The sequence below is a fragment of the Manacus vitellinus genome, unplaced genomic scaffold (assembly GCF_001715985.3).
Source record: "Manacus vitellinus isolate BGI_N305 unplaced genomic scaffold, ASM171598v3 scaffold_8_pilon, whole genome shotgun sequence".
Taxonomy (NCBI): Eukaryota; Metazoa; Chordata; class Aves; order Passeriformes; family Pipridae; genus Manacus; species Manacus vitellinus.
The window spans coordinates 7730497-7755926 of NW_021940864.1; the positions used below are offsets into that span (position 1 = coordinate 7730497).

The following is a 25430-nucleotide window of genomic DNA, read 5'->3' on the forward strand; positions in this document are numbered from 1 at the left end:
TTAATTTAGGATAAACAGGATGCCTGTTGCACTTAATTTAGCAATTCTAAGGCAGAAAATGCTTTTGAGCACAGCTAACAGCTTCTCATCTGCAAATGCCACGATCAAGACAAAGCAAAAGATATTGTGGCGAATTCTGCAGTTCACAGTCCTGACACAGTCAAAAACCTCCTATTACAGTGAGGGAGACTTCTGCTTGTATCAGAACTGCCTAGGATGCAGGATTTCAGAGTAGTGTTAAATAAAAATAATACAGTAAATATAGCATTTTAAAAGTCCTGCAGGACATGCAGCAAACGCCGGTGATTTGAACTGGGTGAAGTTGTCAAAGGTTGCTTTGCTCTCCAGAGCCTGGCAGTAGCTCCACTGAAATGTGATGCCATTGGTTTTCAGCAAAGGTTTCTTTCTGCAGGGCTGCAAACAGAGATCAGCTGCTACTGTGTATACACAACTAGGGAGCAAATCAAGCAGCACATTTAAGCAGCCTTTTTAACCCTGAGACTTTCCAAGATTTCTTCTTCACGCAGGAAGTTTCCTTTATATTGTCAGCTGTAGCACTTTGCTCATGTAATGAGATCAGAGCTAGGATCACTGCTGCACAGTAGAAAGACTTCCTTAAGACATTTGTCCTTGAAACTGCACCAAACTCTTGGAAGAACCCAGAACCTGTAAGTATGTATGATATAGGCAACAATAGCACGGTGCAAAGCTGCAATCAACCATTATACGATATCCGATTAGCAGGGCAGGAGGGATTTTTTTTTTCGGATGTTGTGTTACATTCATTTTCAATTTGTTCTAAGGAAGCAAATCAATTCGGGCTTCTGATACAGTGACTTTGCAGTAGATGAGCTAGTAGTAATATGTTTGATTTAACTATTTGTTGCTGTCATGTGGCTTGTGGGACAAATATTGTAGCCATCAAACTGTAGAGAACTTTTCTTATGTTTTTAGGCATTTTTAAAGGATTTTGGGGGTCGATCTGGCAAATAAGTTTTTGCTTTGCTCTTTGATTTTGGCAACCCCACCCTTCGCCAAACTATAAATAACAGTGCAAATGGAATTACTGTGTATTGTTCTTAGGTGGCAATAAAATATATTTGTTTGCAGGCTTAATTTAGTCGTTAACAACGTTGCACTGTTTGGGGTGGTTTTTGTCTTAATTGGATTCTACTCAAGGCTGTCTATTTTGTGTTTTACTATCTTGTCTGTGTCTGTTTAAGTTACTTTGCCGGGACTGCAGTCTGGTTAAACCTGTATTTAAGCACTATTTATATTCCGAACACATTTCTGGTAAAATAAGTGTTTGAGATTTTTATTTTTTTTAAAGCCTTGAACAGTATAGTTCTATTAGCAGAGAGCGCCAGAGAAGGCACAACATGGGTGAATGTCAGACATAGACCTCATAACCTAAGTCTTCTGTGTCCTAAGTCTGACCCAAACGTATCCACTTTTGTGACTGCAACTAATACAAGCCTTGAGCTCCCTTTCAATAAATTTTTCATACATGACACTTCTGTTTATCAGATTAATTTCTCCCAGGTTAGCCTGATTGATAGCTGGATTGTGGTTTCTTAAGAGCTTTCTCCATGAAACCCCACCGAAGAGCTGCATTCCATTTAACCAGTGAATGTAAAAACTGGTAACCATGGATTCAGCCACCACTAACTGTCGAGAGCAATGACTTGTTGTAAACAATACAAATGAGCCAGGATAGCAGAAGCAACCAGACATGAAATGATTTTAATAGAAATTACGGTAAAGGTCATGTGATACTGTATTGGCTTGAATTCAGTGTTAAAGGGAAAGTATTTCGCTTTTTTGGGTTTGATTTAAATTGCACATCTCCGCTAGCTTCACGTTTGTGTAAGACCTGCAGAAGGGCAAATGAAACAGTTCTTTGGAAAAACCTCTGTTCAATTGCACATTGTGACTTAGGCCCTGATCCTGAAAGTGTAGGAATAGCTCTAATCAGTGGCATTATTCACATACTAAAAATTGTGTTTGTAGGATTGAGGCCTTTATAGACATATTAGTAACAAAAATTGTATTCTAAGGAAATACCTGTCACTAAAGATATATAGTGGAAATGCAGGTTTTACTGGTGTTGTGTGTTTTGGTTGGAGAATTTTGTTTGCTTGTTTCAATAACATGAAAACAAGTTATATTTATCCCTTTGTTTTTAAATGTTATGACTTTCATTTCTCATCCACCATTCCTCAAACCCTCTTCCTAATTTATAGCCTCTCTTTTGGAAAACTGGTAAACCACAGTGTCAGCTATTATAATATAGCATGATGATAGGCACATGCAGATCGCATGAGCAGTCGTGTGTCCTGTCTCAGGAATTTCCATCCCTACAAAGTCTTTGCTGACTCCCAGCTGTCACATGGCTGTCACTCACAAATTCTAACCATAACCAAATCCTCCTCCCCGGGCATGCGCTCACCAAACCTCTCTATGTACGCCTAGACGCAAGCACCAATGTCCCTGCTTAAGCACCTTCTTTGCTTAAATGGGTCTCTCCCCCAAGACTGCTGCACTCCACTAATGTTTTTCTCTCAATTTTTTTTTCCTGGGTGCTACTTCCCTGCTGTGCCTGTCCTTTGTAGGGAGGAACCTGGAATAGGAATAGTAGTCAGTAAGAAATGCAAACAAAGTTAACTTTGTGCATTATTTAATATAATAATTCAAATCGATGTGAATCTAAATTCACAATTTTCATGACCCCCTTAACCTCTTCAAAAACATTAACCCTTACTGTTCTCTAGACAACTGTCACCTTGCAGTATTCTGACTTACTGGTTCATGTATTTATCTGTCGTAATATTTATATAATTTGGATTATAAGAGTCCTAGGCAGGAATTTTGCTTATTTCCATTTTTCTAGGTTATTTCTATATTTCATACATGCCAGATACATCTGTGTTGTTTTACCTGCAATTATGATTTATATATTTTTCAACCAGAGGTATTTCAAACAATTCTCATCAATCTGTTACAACTGGCCAGTCTCAGTCAAGCACAGGTTGCCACCAAAGTGCATGGTAGATACAGGACAAATTCTGCTTTCCCTGTTCTTCAGAGCTGCCTTGCCAGACTGAGGGGGCGATTGCTTGTGTGAATCGGGAAAGTAAGATTTATCTTATACGTGGATTAACAGGAGGCAAAAATAGACTGACTTCTACTGAAAAGAAATACTTCTGAGAATTAAAAGGAAAACATTTAAAGAGGAGTATTTGGGGAAAAAAAAATGCCAAATTGCAAAATATTTTCTGTAGCTTGATTTTGTCAGTGTTAAGAGTGTACTGGGGTACTCCTGTAGATCAGACCTATAAGTATATTAACATTTTACCAAAACAGAGGAGGTGGCTGGACGGGAAAGATACCACCTTGACTTTGCGTCTTTATCCTGGAAAGAATCCAGAACTGAAAGTAAAATGCAGGTGAAAGCACAGTGAGACTCGAGACCAATATCCATGTAAATGGGGGAAGCCACACTGGCCCCCTTACCGTGAGCTGATTATGAAGCGTTGATAATTTCTACACCCCTTGAGAACCAGGTGGGGGCTGTTTGAGTCGTTGAGCCTGGCAGAAGAAACCAAGTTTCAGTCTGGAGGGATAATGCAGTGTTCAGGAAGGAAGGAGTGCACCATGACCCCATGGACTTAACTGGCATGGGACAACAGGCAATTTTCTTTTGCTTAAAGTATCTCTGGCATCTTTACGGTCTGTGACATATGTGCTTATTCTACTCTCCTGTATTTTGCATCAAATACTGATTTTATAATGCAAAACTTGCAGGAGTTAGTGAGTGAGCTGCCAGAACTCTTTTCCCATCTGCAGCAAGGAAGAACTGGGAGGCAGATCCTTTTGTTTTTCTCCTGTTTTTTAAAGTTCCGGTGCTGGTTGATGGGCAGCTGCAGGAGAATTTTCTTTTGAAGCAGAGCTCTGTGAAGTTGTATTTGGATCTGCAAAATGGAGACCCTCAGTATTTTAAGCATAGAGGAATCTCAGTGTTTGCAGTCAGTTAAATGTTGCAGTGAATACCTGGGATCTGGCAGAAACATTTACCATTAAAATAATTAGTAATAATTAACGATATTTTCCTTGTAATAACAGTAGTATAGAATAATAACAATAAGTTGTATTTTATTATTGTAATTCTGATCTACTTTTATGCCAAGACTGCTTTTGTCAATTAGGTAATTTGTATATGAAAATAATCATATTTGCAATCCTGTCAACTAAATTCAAGTGGGGTAAGTACAGGCACCTTTAAAAAAATTGAAAATGTATTTATGATATGGAGATACAAGGTGTAGGGAATATAGGGTAAACTGTTATCCACATCTACTCACACTTTACCTCATGGTTGAGACAGCCAACAGCACTGCGGGTAAGTGAGAAATAAATTCATAGGTTTTGCCTGGTGGAGTCCTGGCTGTCAGGAACTGGACTGAAACTGCTTAATTCCATGGAGCATGGCAAACTAGTTGGTCACTGAATAACAGAATATTGTTCTTTGAATTATTAACTCTTTGTAAACATTACAGTATTTTATAAATTTTTGCTTCTTTCTAGTTTTGCCTCTTAGCTGATGTGTTTTTTTGAGGACTCCTCTAGTAATTTTGTCTTTTGAACATTTCCAAATGTACTTCTTCCCATGGGCTATTGAAGACCCATGATTTATGGGTTATAATATTCTCCAGGTCAGCAAAACTGTCTAAAGACAGGACTGTGATCTCTATCAGCTGCATTAACTTTCCATTAACTTTCCGTGACTAGAACACATCTTTGATTATTCTGCTTTACTCCTTTGTACAAAATAAGGTCGTTCTCTGTGTAGTTTAGTTTTAACAGAACCAGACTGTCACTGACCATCAGCTTTTGCATGCGTAGACTCTCTTCTTCCTGGCAAGGCTTTAGGCCCAGATCCACAAAAGGATTAGATGCCTTAAGTGGGACTTAAGTGGGATTTAGGCATTGAAAGCCCAAACTGAGATCCTCAATATCCCCACTGAACTGCCACCTAACCTTAGAAGTTGCCTAACCTGTGTAAGTGCCTACGTTTTCAATATACAGCTTTCCCAGATGGCCAGAGATCTGCTTTGGATGTTCTCAAGCACTTCCATCCTGACAAGGTTGAGCCTCTCTGCTCCCATCTTTCCCCTCACATCCCAACAGACTTCAGAAAGTGCAAACTCTTCTTGCAAAATGGTGGATTTCTGTGCGTGATATACCTCACTTTCTCCAGCTGTGTCCTTGAAGGAAAGGACCCTCCAGTAGGTTTCTTTCAGGAGCAGCTTGAGAACCTTGAAAAAGTTATCAAAACTATAAAACCTGAGTATTGCTGATTAAAAATGCAGGTCCTAGAGAAGAAGAAGTGGGGCTACAGGTGAATGTGGATGGCCTTCGCCATCTCCTGCTGGCGGTACTGGTCTGTTCTTGCTCAGCGATGGCCGCTCCTGAGTTGGCTGGCACTGCACGAGACACAGGAGTTACTGGCAGGGCTGAGGGCTCCATCTCACATGCAGAGCACCTGAAAGCTGGGTACTGGGATGCAGAATTATTATTGTTCCTAGAGGTTTTCTTGGAGAATCCGGGCCCTGGTGTTTTGTGACAGTAGTATTTGGAGGAAGAACTCTTTTCTGCAAGAAGTCACTTAGGGTTTCAGCTGACTGTGTTACATGGTGGATTTTTTATGTTTTGAAAGCCAGACTTACTGGGGTGTTCCATGTGCACACCTAGAAATAAGAAACACTCTTTTCAGGGCTTCAGTCTCAAGCATTTCTGGAGCTGTGGCAGGATTGATAGCTGTCTCGCTCTGCGGAGGCCAAAGCAAATAATGTCTTGTTAGTAGCTGAGTAAGTGGTCCTGTGCCATCACTTCTTTCTCAGCTGTACTCATGACATGTGTTCTCAGCTATGTCTGTTGTTTGTTTAAATCCTGCTCAGTTCCTTGATTTATCAGTTTTCTGTAGACTTTTGTTCAAGTAGTCCCAAATGCTATCCTATATCAAATAGATGCATCCTTATCAGCAAATAGTCTTTCATCATTAACTTTAACTCTTTCACATAATTCTGCATATGTCCACTTTGACCTTTTGTTTTTTAACATATTGGATTTTTTTTAATGGGGCCAGTATTTAGGAAATCTCATAGAATTTCTTCTGAATCATTCTGTCTTTTTATGTGAAAGTACCTTTTATCCACATGAATAGATAAGAATATTTTTCTTTTTCTTTCTCTCTTGTTTTTTTCCCCCTGAGAGAGAGAACTTTTTCTCAGGGAATTCCTAATTTTTGAGTTTGTCAAAGACAGCTAGACTACATACAATCTCGATATTATTTCTTGCTGCTTTTGATTTATGTACATGTGTACAATCCTGAAAACAACAATACAGAATGTAGAACATATTTGTATAGAGGTATAGCCTAGAAACTATACGAGCACAAAAAAGATATATTTGGACATTTAGAAACTGCAATCATGAAAAGCCTATATCTAGCAAATAAACATGTAATAACAAGTGCAATGTGTTTCCTTACAGAGCTTAGAAGTGTTTACATTGAGGTAGCAAAAATTTGTAGGACTGTCTATGATAATGACATCTTAATAGCTAAGAACATTATTCATGTATTTTTAAAACTGATACAGGGATATCTGTTATTTTAGTGGAGAGTATATGTTGTAGATTGACCTGCAACTTTCAATCCACTAACTTTGTGTTTTCAGAATAGCATGCTAGAATTATTACACATTTATTTTGGCATTTTAATACATACAAACATTGTGAGCATTAATTCATCATACATCATGAACATATGACTATTGTATGAACCGGTTTTAGTTATAGGAAGTTCAGCAAGTATTGTGCCTTGGTGGTTGCCAGATCACTTGCGTGCTTGCTAAATCCTATGCACAGTGCTTCCGTTTGCTGGGTTACTCATTGAGCTTTTAATAGTCAACTTAATTTTAGTTAAGGTTCAGTTTAGTAACTCTCGCAATTAGTGGAAAATATTGCCAGCACTCATCTGGTAAACCATATTACATACGAAAGGCGCACACACCGCATGTGCAGAGGTAAAAGATAACAGATCGATTCTGATGGATCCCCTCGTGACGAGCTCTTAAGGGTAAATTACAAAACCTTTTAATTATTGGGGGTAACCTTGCAGAAAATTGAATCTTGAGTTTGCATGTAGGAGGAAGTTTGGTCGCCCTTGCTCACCACTGGTTCCCAATACCAGTAGTTGGTCCGTGCACTGGGGTCCCTGGGTGCCTCTGCACACCAGTGCTGCTGATGTGCAGCTTCTGAGATGGGCCTGGAGCCCTCATAAAATCAAGAGGTCTTATTTTTGGGGAAAGCTTCTGAGCCCTGTCCTACTTATTTGCTTTGCCTTTCTGAAAACAGCTGAGGTACAGGAGGCAAGTCTGCTGCTTGACTCTTTTAAGGCAGTTTTATGGGTTGTTTTATGGGTAAAGGACTACAGGTGAGATTTTTTTGCCCTCATATAAAATGGAGATATGACTTCACCCAACCTGTTGGTGTCCTGAGAAATTAAATACTAGGGGCAATAACCATAAGTAAGGATTAACTTGGAAATAAAGGCAAAGGTACAAAAACCAAATGCAGCAAGAGGCTGTTTTTTTCTTTTTAGCCAAATGAATAGGTTAAAATGGATGTGTCTGGCTGATGTTATTGGAAAATGAAAACCCATATGTTCCCACAGGACGGGCACTACAAGGACAGTTAGAGCAGTGTCTTGCCCTGTCAACAGTGCTCATGTCTGATCTGGGATTTCTCCAATCCATAAATACCCAAAACGCAGGTCTCTGACAAAGTAAGAAGAAATTGTATAACAGAGGAGGCACAAGGGCATACACTGTCTTTATCATAATTGTGTCACTTGCTCAGAAGTAAATGCCAGTTACTTCTGAGTAGAGTGAAATTCTGGAGTATGTGTGCCAATCCAGTCCACTGGGCTGCAAGCCACTGTCTTGAAACAGTCTTGGGTGTGCAGCGTCCTACACCAGTTAGAAATACACTGATTTAAGTAAAGGTAATAATATTTTTTTTGCCATAAAAGCCTAATTTAGAAAAGGGGAGACTGTCAACAGGCCCCTATTGAGTTGGGTGAAGAACAGACAGCAGAAAACTCTGATTTGTAGAAGGATGTAGGTAAGTGAGGATCTTTGCATATGAAATCACTCCCCAGCTATGGAAAAGCATACAGGATAATGTCTTGGCTTTGCTGAGATCAGTGGGAATCAGTCTGGATGTCACTGTAGATTCTGTATACTCGGATGGTGCTCTTGCCAGTGACGGAAATCCCAGTACAGACTGCAGCAGGATCGTCACCGTCCTGTTAGGTTTGATTTTTATGGGAAAGGTATCACTGCTAGTAATATTATGGAATAAAAAATTATTGCCAAAACCAGGGATTTTAAAGCTTTCTATTTTATATATTTACCCTGTTATTCTGAGTGATAACAGAATAGAAATTGAAACATCTCTGGGGCCTGTTTGCAAAGGAGGGCAAGATCGTTGTTTGTTTCCCCAGTTTTTCCAGTTACAGGAAACTGAGGATCAAGGTTTTGGATGCTAATCATAAGAGGCCTTGAAAAAGGAAAAAGAGTAATACCTACCTTAGAGGAATATTTGTTTGTTTGAAAAGTTCTGTGAACTCCTTGACAGAAAAGAGCCATAAGAAATTCCAGGTGTTTATTCCTCTGTGACAGAAGTCTGTATTTGGGCTTCTGTTAGTCTTCTTTATTTATAACAAAATCTTTGAATATCATTTCCAAGATGTTCAGCTATCAGAAGCAAAGTGATAATGAGGACAGAGGATAGGTCATGAGTCTGCAAATATGTGTGAGGAGATGGTGAGCTTAACCCACCAGGTGAAAAAAAGTCAGTATAGCAACTGCATGAACACTTCAAAGCATGCACCTAGTTTGCTGTACTAACTTAATTATCCCTGCTATAGATATGTTTGACAAACATATCTATAGCCCAGATCCTGTTACTTCTCAGTGGGAAATAACAGAAGGCTTCTGTTTGGTTGCCAGTTGACTGAATCTTTCCTTATACTTCCTTGCATTACTCTTTTCAAGGACTTTCCCTACCCCTTTGCTAATCTGATGAACAGAAACTTACCTCTTTTTGATTAATGGTGGAAAGTATTGTAAGCTGGAGAATGATGCAGACTAATGGGATGCATGTAAAATGATTTTTAAGAAAGTATGATGAGGGTTTAATCCTATTTTAATCAAATACTGCCTCAACCAACCAAAAATAAGCTTTTATCACTCGTGCTGAATCAACCATATTCTGATGTCAGCAGTATTTCTCAGCAAGCATCTTATGTCCTCTGTGTAATAATACAGGGTGGTTTTGAGCATCCCACTGTTGTTGACTTTCTCCACAAAGAGTGTAATGTGAAATATAAAGAGGCAGGAGTACCCCAGCTCTTCCCTTCACACAGAAACACAAGCTGGTGCCCTGTTCTTTGACACTAAAATGTGGCCTGCTGTTGGCAAGCTGGGGGCTCTAATAGGCAAAGACCGTGGGGAACTTTTCAGCTTTTTAGTCTGTCTGCTTCCATAAAGTGTGTTACGCAGGGAGGTACATTTTTTAAATGTGGTCATTTTTAATTCCTGTCCCTGGAGTCTGGCTGACAGATTGGGAGTGCGGAGGATGGGAGTGGGCTGAAAAGACAAACTGAAACCACAGGATGTATACATACATTAAAATGGAGCAAAACAAAAATAAACGAACTTAGGTGAACACAGATGGGATCTGTTTCAGGGCCACTCTTAACACCTGTTTTAGATGGCCTGTGGTGAAAATCATTAGCTTAAAAAGATGCTATTTATGTCTTTCCTGAACCAAGTGTAAGCAAAGTCTCTCCAGCAGTCCTAACTACAGAGAATGGAGATAAAATTTTGGTATTTTTTTTCCTTTTTTGTTCTGAACAATACTATTTTCATTGCAAACCTTAAAAAAAAAAAAAAAAGCTTTGACACGTGTTTGTTTTCGTACACTGTTTATATTAAGTACAGCCCTTGTTCGGAGGACCGTTGGCATTGATGTATCCTAAATATAATTTGTTCAACAGAGACTTAAAAATCATCAATGTGATTTCATAGGTGTAAATCTGAAATTTATCCACTGAATTTTGAGGTGTTACTGTGTATTCCCACTTCTGTAGCAAAGATCAAAACTTGTTCACAGTAGCTTTCTGATTTGAGAAGGCAAATGAACATGGGTATGTTTTATTAATTCACTTTGCTCTCCATGCTCATTTGGACAGGTCATACTGAAAGTAACATTTTGAGCTTTCCAAATTTTTTTATTCCATGTTGGCATTTGAATTTTGTTATGAAAGCCTCCTTTTCTGATAATTTCTGCAAACTTATGTCTTTTGGAGGAAAGCATTGACTTTTCCCTATTTCTACCAAACTCTTCATGGTTTTATCTTTGTCTTGATGATTGTTAAACCTACATTTTCCTTTAAACATGCAAAAGAATAAAGGTTTTGAGAAGAGGAATTTGTAGTTTGATTATTGTCAAAAATAGCAGTAGAATAGAATGAATAGAAAATTAAGGAAAAACTTCCTTTAAAGCATGAATGCATCTTTGCATGTCAGCTGTAAGAGAGGTGTGATCATAACCACGGTGGTAGTAGATCGAGGGTTGGACTTGATGATTTCAGAGGTCCTTTCCAACCCGTCTGATTCTATGATTCATACTTGGAGGTAGTGATGTAGTCTAATGGAAAGAGCAAATGCCTGGGAGTGGGTTGCATTCTGGCTCTTCCTGTCTGCTCACCTTTATAAAGTATTTTGAGATTTCTGGGTGATAGAAAGACCTAAGTATTATTTAAACCTGCTTAGTTAGACAGTAGATTTTACTCTGTATTATTTTCTGGTTTGTGTATTACATGAATAGGGTGTAAAACTGCTAGGAGAGCCTTTTGTTCATGCACACTGGTTCTTTCCTTCGGCCTTTCTTTTTCTGGCACACAGTAGATATTTGTGCAATTAGGAGGTGCATAAAGAGCAAACATATTGAACCATGAACAACAACTAGTTTTTTAGATGCCTCTGGAAGAGCGATGAGCCTCTTGGTGTGTTACTGTGGGGAAATGACAGGTGCACGCTGTCCCATGGTTGTCCATGTAGCTGGTACTTCTTCAGTGTCCAGCAATGTACTCCCTATCCCAGTTTGCTAAAAGGCCACTGTGTTCTCTCTAAACAGTGACAACAGATGAAAGGGTAGCTTAATCGATGACAGATCTGTATTTATGACTTTAACAGTATATGTGCCACTCAAAAACGTAACCTCTAGGACAGGACTTCCAAACTTCCACCATCACAGAAGGATCTTTCGTGCTGTGCAGTGACATGGCTGCACCAGACCCCTCTTCTCTGCTGACTGTGTACAGAAAACCTGTACAGCAGTTCAAGCAGCATGGGCTGCCCAAATACTTAGTTTGCCTTTCCCTCTGGGATGAGGGTAGCAGGCTGTATTTTTCCATATCGGGTTGTAATAGCTCACTTAATACAAGAAACATGCAATGTAGCTGCAGAACCTTGCACTAAATAGTCATCTGTGACTGCAAGTGAAGATTTCTAAAAGCAGATCACTAATCTGGAAAAATTGTATGTATTGTGTTAAAGGAAGTCTCTGAGCCGAAAATAGATGGATGTTGGGAAGAGTAGTCTGGGGAATTGTCACTATACGCCTGCTCCATGACCTTCACTAAGCATCTGCTGTTTGCCACTGGCCCGAACAAGCTTATAAGCAAAAGTGGCCCTTTGGTTTCACCTGCTGTGGCCGTTCCCCCAGATACAGCAGAGCACAGATGACCTGAATATGTGTGTATGCATGGGGATAGCTGAGTGGACATTTACTGTGGAATATATAGCAGTGGGGACATTGACTATATCACAGCATAATGCCTTTTCTGATCGTCTATCTTTTTTTTTTTTCTGGCTGTGTGTGAAAATGCTGTTGACTACTTTGCATTAGAAAGTCCAGCTAATTCAATAAGCTTGTTTACCTCTTGTTCTTTGGGCGTCTTCTGTAGTGAGAACTTAGACTTCTGCCCTATATTTGCAATTCAGTGTGTCTGGTCACCCAAATGCCATAGTGGTATTATTATTATTATTATTATATTATTTTGTTTGTTTGTTTGTTAATTCTTGGTTAGTCCACAGCTGTAAAAATAAGGCTAGACTGTGACGAAAAGTGAGGGTCTTAAACTTATGTTAAATAAATAGTCTCTTATCACATCAGAAATGGAGACTGGACAGTTTTAATGCAGTTTTAATGTCTCACAGAGGGGGGATGACACTTCCATTCAGTGTGGAATGTGAATACTGCCTTTGTGACTGGCAGAATATGATGTTATCCTGTGGCACAGTGATTTCACCTGCTCATTTTTAAGGGACTGTCTCACCTCTGAAGCCTAGGAGCTTCTCTGAAATATTTAGCTAATTTGAAAACACTGTTGTCTCCAAAATATCCTTGTCTAGAGTTTCTACAAAGTCTGTAGAGGCTTGAAGCATGATGGTGTTTTTTTTATTAAGCACCTGCTTTCTTTGCCTAGCTCAGTTATGCAGCAAGGTTGTTTTTACAGTACTAAGAAGTGAGCAATATATTCCATATGCCACCAAGCTTTGTAAAGAATCTTGCTGATGACAATTTCACAGCTGCTGAGAAATAGGCCAAGCCTTCCCTATAAAGTGACAGTAAGGAAAAGAATATCTCTTCCACTGGGATTGACCATGCATCCTCCCCAACTTTTTCCCTCTTGAAGGAAAATGCTAGCCCTTCCGAACCATGTAACAACAGATGGTGGCAGAAACCAATTTCTACTGCAAAGCCATTTGGTCAGGAAGTATAAAAAAATGTTTTGGAATTATGAAAATGAATTCTTGGCTGCAGGGCTACCAGCAGCCTACCAGAAATGAGATATGAAGCAAGTGCTTAACAAACCCAAGAGCCTGCTTGGCCCTGAAAGAAATGGCTTTGGTCACACATTTTGGAAATTAAAAACTTTAGATATGTGGGGTTTGGACATCAGAAGTATTCTGTGTATTATGGGTGTTATAAAAATTAGGTTCTTTATTTCTAGTTACTGATTGCTTGACCAACTACCAAGAAAGTAGCCTTCAAAATATGCAGAATGACCTCCAGCTGAGACAAGCTTAATATAGCTCCCTCTGGCCTAGTCAGGTGGAACCTTCCCTTTTGGCTCAGCTGATTTGCTGCCCACAGACCATGAAAGTCCCAGGACCCTAGTAATGTACAGGGACACACAATTAATACAGAAACAGCACAGGCCTCTCTACTGATGGGTTGTGTTTAGTACGTTGTGTGTGTCTGTGAGTTGCTGGATGGAGCAGGTTCCTTTGGTTATTCCTGTGTCTGACCAAATGTGTCTCTTCAGAGAGCACTTTGAGAAATAGAATTTGTTTCTTTCTTTAAGTGCACCATACTTGTCTGACTGTGCCATTAACTCTCTGAAATAAACAGCAACACGTTTTTTCCTCCAGCACTTCTGTTGTGAGTCTTAGCCGCTCATCTAGTGCCATACATTGAAAATGGCTGGAGAGAACTCTCCATAGATGTGGAACATAAACAATACTGGCTGAGCCATCTTGTTTTATCTATTCTGTTATAAATGTATACCAAATTATACGGTAATGTCATGTCACCAGAAACACAGAACAGATGGAAGTATCTTTCCACATATTGACTCATGTTACTCTGATGAAAGGAATTTGTTTCTCTCCTTCTGTCAAGCCTGCTAGCCTCTGGCAAGGGATGCAACCCTCAGCGAGGGGAACTTTACCAATAATGTTCAAGTGACCATCTGATTTAAATATACTGTCATTGGCCAATATAGTTAGCCTGCATCAACAATCATTTGGAATAGCCAATTCTATTTCTTATGTTGTATAAGACAACTTAAGTAATGCTGTTCCAGATTGAGGAGACCTAAGGAAATTAACCCTTGAGGAAGTAGATATTCAGCTTTTATAAGGATACCTTGAAGGCCCCAGTATTGGGTCCTTTGGAGACTAATCCTAATAAAGCAAGTGCCAGGCCTCTGAACTGTGCTTTATTATAGAAAAGTGACACCCTCAGAACATGGGTTGTAAGCACTGTGTATTAGCTGCCAAAAATAGGGTTTCCAAAGCACCAGCAAAATCCTGACAAATAAAGTAACTATAGTTGTGCCATGAGCATCTGAAATGCAGATCCCCTCCCTATTTCTGTTTGTTGTGAGTGGTATTTGACTTGATGAGAGTGCAGTTCTCAGATTGAAAACACGTGAAGCTGAAGTCAAAAGGGAGTCAGTGTAATCATTAACTGACTCACCTTCTGGATGTGACAAGTAATGAACCATTCTAAACTTGCCTGGAGCTTTCTTTGGGACAATACCCACAGGGGAAACCCTCTTACGCTCAAGTGAAGCGTTATCAAATGGGCCCTCTATTTTCCCCAAATGCCAGCTCTTTTCTGTCTTGTCTCTAACCACCTGAGGACATATAACTGCTGATCTCAGCATTTGCATCTCGGGGCTTGAGTACAGGGTAGTAAAATCCCCAACACAGCCTTTTTTACAAAAATTGCATATGCTTTTTGTTTGTTTCTTTTCTTCTTACTAGCCTGCTCCCACGACAGGGAAACGTTTTATCTGCCCGTGCTGGGATTTTCATGTTAGCAAACCTCTTTAACCAGCATTTGGCTCTTTCCATTTTCTTACTTTGATTTGGATGACTGCCTGAAGCACCTGCTAATGGCCTGAAGCGTTCAAGCCGAAATTTGCAGTTTGTGTCCCACACTCACTCTGTTTTGTTACCTGCCTTCTGGAGCACCTGCTCCACAGTTTGGGCTCAAGAGCGTGTTCTCTACCTGCTGACAGCAGTGCTCCTCACAACACTGCCTCTTCTCAGCTTTGTCCTGCTCTCTCCCTTGCTCTCTGTAGTCCTTGCTTCACTTTACCTGTGTCTTCAAGGTAACATCGATGCCTCCTGCTCGTTCTAGTGCTTGAGTGAAGAATGGTGTTTCCTCTGGTACACAGGAACAAAGGTGATGCAAAGGTAAATTGATCATTGTGGTCATCCTAAAACCTTCACCATGGCATTCACTAGCAGAGTTTTTTAGTTTTTTAAAATAGGTTACAGGGAAATTATGAGCCAGGGCAGCTTGCTGAAATCAGCTTGTAGGTCACTTGTTGGTCAGAAGCCAAATGACAATTCAGTGTTCAGGAAACATAGGGAACAGGATGGCCACTTAACAGAGAAGGACCAAAAGAAACCCAAAAGTCCTGAAGAATACTCTTCCCTTTTTTATGCTCCCACTGCCTTTTGAGGATCCTTTGTATGCTTTTCCATGAGGTTGCTCCTCATGCCTAAACATAGGGAAGGCTGTTAGAAATAGCTCCTTAAGCTGTGTTTCATGTGAAAATCCTCCTCCCTGTCAAGGGCCAATCCTAATGGGGAATTTCAGAGGTAACAACTTCCAAAAGGGAATTTGCTTTCCACTTTGCCTTGGGAAGCATTAGTTTTTCCCAGAGTCTTGGTCTGTGCCAAGGGTATCATTAACATGGACCTTCCCTTTCCGAAAAGGTGTTTGTTTCTCTGTTAGAAGGATGCTGTTAATAGCGACAGAAGAACCCAACTATTGGTTTCCTGACTGTGGTACCTGGCAGCCCCTTTACTGGCAGGATCATCCCCTTCCCCAAGGAGCTGTATTCCTTAATACAGCCACACTATGCCCTCCACCCACCTTCCATGTTGGTGCTGAGTGGGACTTTTCCCAGGAACCAAAGCATCTTCCTGAGTGCCTGGGCTGCAAACTGGGGCTTGTCCAAACCAGGGACATCTGCTCTTACAGAACTGGGCAGGGCAAGGGCTTATTTTTTTTCCCTTCTCGCTTTCCTGTGGTTGCCTCAAAATAACCCTAATTAATTTTATGGAGAGTTTAGTGTGCTCCCATCATGGGATTGCTCTTTGTGCGGATCTCTTGCATGCTATATTTAGGTATGGTTTTTGGAACACCATGTGACCCGAATCAGATAACTTCTGAACTACTAATCATGTCTTTGACACTGACTCCCTCCATGGCTTTGGGGCATTTTACGGTTGTTTTCTTACACAGAGAATGAAAAGAGATATACTTATCTGCCTTGTAAAAGCTGCTGCCAGGCTTAACAAATATTTAAGACATTGGTTTAGACTAAACTTCATTTTATTATTTCTACTATAGTCTTAGTTTTATTGTTTCTTACATGTTTGACTCCTGAAAATGATTTGTTACCATCTTATTTTTTCTTAATGGGTGCCCCTGTTTCATTATTTAAAAAGAAAGAAACAAGTTTCTTCTGTGTTTGTAGATGAAAATAGGGCAGAGGGAAAAAAAACAAATGTCCTCATTTCCTGCCCCACACAGGGGGGCATTTCTCCCTTTGTTTTCTAGTTGGTCAATCCAAGCCCAAAACATTGACCTGAACTATTTCCCCTTGTGCTAACTATGTCCCTTTTTTTAACAGGGGAAGTTAGTTATCTGCTTGTTTTTTTCCTGATTTTTCAAGTTACACACCCTGACTTCTATCCTCTCCTCATCCACTGCTTGAGGCCACTCAAGCCCTGGAGGAAGCTGAGCATGGCTGGGGTTTGGAGCTTGTCATCCATTTCAAGGCATCATCTCTTTGTTGCTTATGTCCGTAATTGCTGCTCTCTGTGTCTGGAATACTTCTGCAGCAAGCTGGAGTATTGGCATTTCTTCTGGCTTCGCCTTTTTTTTGCCTTGGCCCCTTAAGGCCTTTTCATAGGCAAATGGATCAAAAGATGTGTTTGGCCTTCAGTAGCTGAAAAGGAGCTCACTTTGAGCAGGTAGCTTAGTCAGATAAAAAGTAGGAGAAATTATGGGAATATTTCTCATCCTTTAGGAAGCAGTGAATAGTGAACAGAAAGGAAGAGAATCCTTCCTTATTGTAAGTCAAATTTATTAAGTCTAATTATAAATAGTAGCTCTCCCCACTTTTTTCTTTAATTCCTTCAGAATTAAATCCTTTGCCCAAGTGCTTATTCTTTCCCTCCTACAATAGCAGTATAAAGCAAAATAATACATAAACCAAAAATCAGTCTTGAGAAAAAGGCAGATAATGAAATCTCTGCCAAATAGACTGCAGTATGTGACTGTCAGAGAAAAAGACCAAACATTCTTATATTTGGATCTCTGAAATGTAGCTGCACCAGACTAGTTGGGGAAAATTTGTTTGAAGATGTATTACGTTCCACGATCAAATGGAAAAAATGGCACCTGTCATCATATTTAGAAAACAGCTGGGTAACATGGCCAAGTGCCATAGTCTCTTTTCACATGGCCTTTATGCTGAAACCATCCAAGCTCCATTCTCAGCAACTGGAGAAACCCTGTGCCTTTAAATGGTTATAGAAACATCTACTTAGGGGCCAGCTCTTATTGCAGCAAAGCCTGCTTCTGATGCTTCTAATTAGCAGTTAATGGATTATACTTTACTTTTATAACCAACCCAGCAGGCACTCTTCTATAGTATTTTTCAGCTATTTTTGGTAGAAGATATATGCAATTGCACTGCTCTTCATGCTTTCATTTGGAGCATGCAGAAAATATTAGAAATAAATCACTATCTGAGATTATTTTAGCGCTCAAATGCTTAATTTAAGTCCGATGAAGCATTTCCTAAATGTATTTTCTTTCATCTAATATCTTAGAAAAACTGTAATGGGTTAATTGCCCTCTCTGATCTAGATTTTGATGCAAAATCTCCTAAATACATTCTTATTGTTAATTAAAATATTTATATACCCAGTGAAAAGCCTGGCATTTTTAAACTTGCAAACACAGCTCCAGTATGTACTCATTTAGGAAAAAATGGTTTTTAAGCTGAACCCAGTACAGGTACATGCAGAAGTTTATATGCTTCAGAAGTTAGATGGGCTTGTAGGATCTAACAATTTTTATATTTGCTTTAAATTAAAATAGCAATGAGATTAGTAGCATTAAAGATTTGCAATGCTACATATGTGTGTGTGCACATATACATGTGGGTGTATGTGTATATACACAATATATATAGAATGTATACAAACCTGGGTATGTGATTATATATCTATGTTTAATAAAGAAATAAATTTACATATGTTTTAATTGGAAGATTATACTATTTCCTCCTTCGGGAATTAATTTTCGTGCCAGTTTCTAGCAGGAAACCTAATTCAGTGAGACTGACTGCCTTTGAATGTGCTCTCTTTGCTCAGGCCACACTTCCAGTAGGACAAGGTCTAACACTGGTTAAACTGGAACAGGAGGGGGAGCTCTCACAGCACTGGCCAGGAAAGGGGAAGATGAGGTACCCAAGCCTAGGAAAAGGGTGGTAGAGGCCACCAGCTGCAGGTGAGATGTGCCATCACTCTTTTCCCACTTGCTGTGGTCCCCTCACCAAAGTGGTTTCTCTATCCCTTACCTATGTCACAAAAAAGGAAAAAAAAAAGGAATTGATTTAAGTGCTGAGAAGTTTCAGGCTGGTTGATGAGAAGCTCAACACGACCCAGCAATGTGCATTTACATCCCAGAAAACCAACTGTGTTTGGGGCTGCATCAAAAGCACCATGGCCAGCAGGTCGAGGGTGGTGATTCTCTCCTCTACTCCGCTCTGGTGAAATCCCAGCTGGAGTATTGTGTCCAGCTTTGGGGTCCCATCCCCAGCATGGGAAGGATGTCTGCTTGTTGGAATGAGTCCAGAGGAGGCCATGAAGAGGGAGGACTGGAGCACCTCTCCTATGCAAACAGTCTGAAAGAGTTAGGATTGTTCAGCTTGGAGAAGAGAAGGTTCCAGGGAGACTTTATAGTGCCTTCCAGTATCTAAAGGTGGCCTGTGACAAAGATGGGGACACACGTTTTAGCAGGATGTGTAGTGATAGGACAAGGGGAACGACTTTAAACTGAAAGGGAGCAGGTTTAGATGAGATATTAGGAAGAAATTCCTTATTGTGAGGGTGGTGAGGCACTGGAACAGGTTGCCCAGAGAAGCTATGGGTGCCCCATACCTGGAAGTGTTCAAGGGCAGGTTGGATGGAGCTTTGAGCAACCTGGTCTAATGGAAGGTGTCATTGTCCATCGCAGTGGGGTTGGATCTAGGTGATCATTAAGGTCCCTTCCAACCCAAACCATTCCATGATTCTATGGTATTCATGGCTTGCAGCAAAGGAAGATTACAAGATTCTTGCTTTGGAAGCACATTTGTATTCTCATCCTAGTGCAACACTGCACTTGCTAGCTACAAGATAGGCACTAAACTGGTACAGTCATGTTTGTTAAAGACAGCAAATTTCAAAAAAATTATTTTTACACTATTATTTTTACACAGCAAATGCTAAAAAGAAAAGGAAGGAAAGAAAAAGAAAAGGTTAGAGAGGGGTTATTGTGTGAAATAGCTCTCTAACTGTGATGGGACACAGGCAACTTACTTTCTGTCCTGGTTTTTGAGGAGGATGGGTTTGGACTTTTCCTCTCAGATATAACATCCCAGTGGAGTAGGAGAAGTCTGGCTGTGCAGGAGCTGAAGAGCTGTTGTGTCCCTGTCCCTCAAAGTCCCTGCCTGTGCTGTAGGTGGAGAGCAGAGGGATGTCTGCTGGGCAGGGCCAGTCCCACCTTGTTCCTGGAGCAGGTCCTCACTCTTTAATTAATTTCCTTTTCTAGGTTTTTCAGGACAGTGCAGCAGGAGATGACTCCTTGCTTGAAGCAAGACCATAGTCAGGCCTCTGTACAATTGTTCATGTTTGCTCACTTGTAATCAGATGAAGCTATTCTGACATGCTCAAATGTGCTGTTATGTTTCCTTTAAGAAATAATGAGATTCCAGTATTAACCTTTATTTTCCCTCCTTAAAACAGCTCTGTCTCCCTTTGAGTCTGGTAGAAGCTCTGTTCTCCCCCAAACTTCTGCTGAGGTAAAGTCTGTCTTTGTGCCTGCACTGTCTCATCATAGTGCATTGTAAGAGATGTACCAGGAGCACAGGATTAGCCTCCCCTCAGTCTCTGTCTGAGGTGTTGGTCAAAGTATGTGGCTCCTTAGAGCTACACTTCCAGCCTCCATACTAGAGCCGTGAAGGCAAGTCTGAGACATCCTGAGTTCAGTGATAGCCTCCTGAGATCTGCATCAGCCAGAGCTCTGGGGTTGCCCTTCTGTGTTTCATCCCTCAGCAGTTTGTGCCAGGCAAGCTAAGCTTAGTAGGTGAGGTTATTGAGGAGAACTTCATCCAGAAGAATAAGCCTCCCTCAAGCAGAGTTTGGTTTGAGTTCTCAGAAGGTCAGCGTGGGAAGCTCCCCATAAAAGCTGAACTTTGATGTTGTCAGCCAAGACAGATTCAGAAGATTTGGGAACATTTTTTTTCCTTCTTTATAATTATATGAAATGCGAGAGACCTGTGAATAGGGTATTTTTAGATTGTACTTTCAAATATACAGTATTATAGTATGACAGCAAATTAAATTAAAATTCTTAACAAATCCTTTTTTTTTTTTTTTTTTTAAGAAATGTAGTGAACTTAGTGGAAAGTTTGATGAAGAGCAGTATGCCGCTCTGCAGTGCACAGGAATTCTGTTCTTGTGACTAAATTAAACATCAGTGGTTGCTCTCATTTAGATTAACACTTTTGGAAGTTCTTTTTTTTTAAAGCTAGTGGATTGGACTTCTAATTTTAACTCATATGGTTTATAATTAGAAACATTTCCAAACTTGTTTACAAACACCTGCACTTGACAGTGTGTGTCTGCAATTTTAGAAGGACTCACTTGTCATTTCCAGTAGGGGTTGAGAGGGCATCTGAGTTCTTTGTGTTTGTACAGTTAGTTTCAGGACACTGGAACAAAAGTGCATTTTTAAAAATAAGGGTACAAGCATGTAATGTTTTGTGAGGGGGCTGCATGCACCTGATCATCAAACAGGTCCTGTTGACTAGTAGTGGATTATTTCAAAGTCAAGAGGGTTGTTAGTTAGTGGCAATTTGGAGCAAGACCTAAACTGGCACCCAAAGGAGAAATTCCAGGAACTAATTTTAGCAGTTGAGTCTCTCAATTGGAGAAGATGGTTTACAGGTTTTCTGGTTTTATCTATACTTCAAACATATTACTTTCTTGCCAACTATACTTCAGAAGTTATTCCAAAGGAGTTTAAAATGACTTTTGAATAAACATTTGCATTATTTTTTCATACAAATTTGAAAATTGCTGAATGTGCAGTGGAGCATGGGTCCCCTTGCACTTGAGTGGGATGTGTGTGTTACACAAGTCTACATGCAACTTGTTTGCAGTGGGGTGAATATCATAGTGTGTTACTCGTTGGTCAAATCTATAATCACGTTAGAGGTAATCAAAATACTTTACCAAAAAATATCCCTTCAGCTCCTCAATGTACACTTTACATCTGATTTTTAGCTGCATCACATAGGTTAACAATGTTGCTTATCAATTTCTAGCATAATAGGAAAGATTATCGTTGCTAAAAATTGATGCTGCGTGGGAGGAAGTCAGGAAGAACCCTCCAAATCAACTTCAAGGGTACAACTGAACCAGAAGTAGTCAAAGCAAACTTAAGCAGTAGTGACGTAAAGTGTCCTATTGATTGCTTAATGCTCATGTTGTTATTAATTACTATGTAAACCTCTGGTTAATTAGACCAACCTGTTTGGGTGTTATGTCCTCTACCAGGAACCATGGTCAACCTTAGAAAACTCCAATATGGGAGAGGATAAGGAAGCCACAAAGCAAAATGGGTTTTGTTTTCTGCTGTTTTAGTGTCCTAAGAAGCCTGGACCTGGATCCAGGTGGGGAATCCATGTTGGTGTCAAAGAATCACGTCCTCAGAGATGCTTACTCTCTATCAATTTCACAAAGAGTGGATATAAGTGGAATTAGGTACCTAAATACCTTTGTGTGTGCTTGTTCTTTGAAGATAAACCTGTAGTCCGCAGCCTGTATCTTGTGCTTGACCCCTCTGCAGAGCACACAGCATATACTCACTGGGGGGCTCCTCTAAAGCAATTCCTTATAAGTAAACAAACAGATAATTACATGAAACTTTTGGAGTACAATGCACACGTCTGAAGAATTAGGTTTTTCCATCTGTAAAACAGCTGTGTCTCATATCTGTGTTTCTGAATTCCTTTAAGGAAATATAATTTTAACAAGCATTCACTTTCTGTGGCAAACAGGCTTTTTTTTTTTTATTTTTTAATTTCACTTTTTAAACAAGTAGGCTAGCCAGAATTATGATGTTACTTAGATACTCCACAGCATAACTTCTTAGCAAGTATGACTGCAATTAATAAATTGTGTTACCGTCTTTGAAAGTAGCTTCAAATACAGCTTACAAGCTCTGGTGTTGTCAGGGTACCAGTTGATCAGAGTTAGAAATACACGACATTTTAGAAATTGCTAATGATTCAAATACAACCATAGAAACCAGACTTAAGTGGAATTTAATGCTGCTTCGAGCTTAACTAGAAACTTCTCTTTTTATGGTGAATTCTGTCTGGAAATAGCAGTTTCTCAACTGATGTACCAAGAGAAATGTCGCTTCATGCCAGTGTTTTCAGTTTTCCTCTATTTCTGTTTGCTTGAGTCAGCTCTATGCCCACTTTCCTAAGTGTTAATGTGTAGAACTGTTTCCAAAATGTTAGAGGAGGCTCAAAAGCAAGATCTATGCAAGTGTAGAAAGATCCAACTATCCAGCAATGCCTTGAAAACAGGCAAAAAACTCTTTGACGTCAGAAGTCTCGACTGACTGTGAAGTTAGCGACAAACTTTCTCAGACGTACATGATAAGAAAGGAAGACCTCTATGGAACATTTGTAGACTTATCTAACCTGCCTAAGCCTGACCGGTTCTTTGGTGTGAATCTTTGGGTGAAGTAGAGTCTATGATGTGTACTCATGAAGCAATCTGTTCTCAGAATAATCTGCTTGACTCCCGTAGGGAAATAGCATGGAAAAATCTTTCTTTTGGTGCATTTAAAGGGGGATACTGTCTTCCTCAGAAAGTGGTAAATAAGATAAATACAGGAGTCATGAAAAAAAAAAAAAAAGGTCTTCAGAGTTCTGCTTTTGTTCTTCTTGTAAAAAATATCTCTCACTTCAGGTAAAATTGTTACTCCTCACAAACTGTCATGGTATGCCTACTACTATCATGGTATGATTGAATAGTTTGAGGCACAGCATGCATGGTATATCAGTGTGATTTGAGAGTTGAATTCATATCCATGTAACTGGGCATATGAAGGCAAATCATATACCATCACATACCATGAGAGAGGAAGCTCTGGGAGGCAGTATCTGGTTGTGGTTAGAAATCAGCTGGGATGTAGGGTGATACCTTTTGTATTGACAAAGGGAGTTAATGTAGGTTCCCAGCCCATAAAATCCCAGCATTGAAGTTATGGTTGCATCCCCAGGGCTGGGACACTTTGCAGATCCCTGAGGTGCAGATCCTTTGCCTGTGTCTCCCATGGTACATAGCTATAAGCCAGTCTTTAAAAGTCCGTAAATAAGTGTAAAACATGCATTTTTCATAGAAGTCATGATGGTAAAGAGGGACTGTGACTATTAATGTGGCCCAGTGCAAACTGCCTGTAACTTAAATTTTTGCATTTTTGTTTGTTATTGGTGCATATGTTTTACATGAGCAGCTTTTTCATATTTCTGAAGTAACTCCATGCCATAAAAATACGTGGTTTTCCTTCTTAAAGAAACTGTTTTTTACCAGTTGAACCCCAGCTGAAGAGACCTAGAGCAAGTGTATACGAGGTGAAACTGCTTCAGCATAACCTGCATTGGTTTAGGGGAGAGTTAATGATAAATTTATTTTCATGACCTGTCTGCCAAATATTTGTACACTAATTAGGTCCTATTTTGAGGGCAGAGCATGTGAGCTTGTAAGGAACCCCTTGTACAGGATGGGAAGGGCAAGAGGATTTTTGTCCCTAGTGAGTGCAAAACCCATCTTTTTTATGTAGCATCGCCTAAATATGTGCATTATTTTTAAGTAGCATATGAAACCCTGGGCTTATATGAAGGCACTTCTTAAATTAGTTCATGTGTGTAGCTGTAGCCAGCTCAGGTGTTCAAGTGTAGAGCACCGGGGAAGAAACTGAACTGACTCAAAGCACAGTCATAGTGTTAACTTTATATAATTTCTTTCACAATACAGCTGAAAATTACCTTTATTACTAGTGGCAGGGCCCGTTGTATAAGTGATCCAGCCATGGTGCTGGTTGGTATCTTGCTTTTCACTTGAACCTCTCTGCGATACAGGTCTTGGAGGAGTGAGTGCCTGGTGCAGTCTCTGCCTGGCTCCTTGGTAAGTCATTCAAGTCTGTCTTTCTGTACAGTCACTTTTTAAAATGATGAGCAAAAATAAGGAAATTTTTCATAGAGTGCTTTAAAAGAGAGCTGCTAATCAATTTTTCTTATTATTTTATGCCCTGTGATTTTTACACCACCCCCACCAGCTGGTTAATCATGCAAAAGCTGAACACTTCATTAGCCAGAACATGTTTGCCCATGGGCATTTCTGTAGTAAATTAGTTCTTTCTATTTATACAGGTAAGTCATGGCCAAAAGTCTTTAAGGTGCCAAAGGTAAGGGTTCGAATTAATTCTTTTTCTGAGTTTTCAAGAGAACTAGGTTTAACTTTGTGTGCTGTTGATTTGAAATTACTTCTGAATTAAAGATAGTGTGGATAAAAGAGCATTCTCAGGCTGTTCTGAAATACATCGTGTCTTTCTTGATCTCACTTTTAGCCTTCGTAGTACAGCCTGCCTTAAAAAAAACCCCAAAACTCCCAAAACTCATGCATGCACCCAGTTATATATATACATGTATATGTATATGCACAGTATCTATGCAGAGACTCTGCTTCTTTGATTGGCATATGGCATATTGACCTGTATTTTTCCTTTCTTACTCTGTGCCTTTTAAACTATTAATTGAAAATATGTGGTTTGTAGATGCTTTTTTCCCTCAAATCAAATGGTGCCCTCTGAAAGCCTAGTTTAGCTCGACAATGAATTTAGCTTTCAGGCTTTGGCCATTGCAATATTGTTTGAATGCCACCATTTCCTGCAATCAATGTAATTTTATATCTACTTGGAATAGAAAGTCAAGATGGTGATTGCCTTAATTTAACTCAGTGTTGTATTCATTAAGGAGCTGATCCTGAATTCCTTTCAGATCAAAGTCTGTCTTGATTTCAGTGGAACCTTTCAGTGCACAAGGTGTGCGGTAGCCTTCTAAAATGTTGTCATTGTGACTACTGAATAAAACTAAATGTGTTGCTAAATTTAGGCTGTTGCTCATGTCAGCTTCC

At 39.8% G+C, this 25430-nt stretch overlaps 1 protein-coding gene across 2 annotated transcripts in view; it reads left to right on the forward strand.

Annotated features, from left to right (window-relative positions):
• The first annotated feature begins 476 nt into the window (after nt 1–476).
• ESRRG (estrogen related receptor gamma) overlaps nt 477–25430 on the forward strand; it is a 366229-nt gene continuing 341275 nt past the window's right edge. Inside the window, exon 1 of one of the 2 annotated variants that reach the window (XM_018085061.3) lies at nt 477–668. In XM_018085061.3, the coding sequence (XP_017940550.1) occupies nt 571–668 (98 nt within the window). In that variant the 5' untranslated portion in view covers nt 477–570. The remainder of the gene's footprint in view (nt 669–25430) is intronic. The other variant, XM_018085063.3, reaches the window with a different exon arrangement.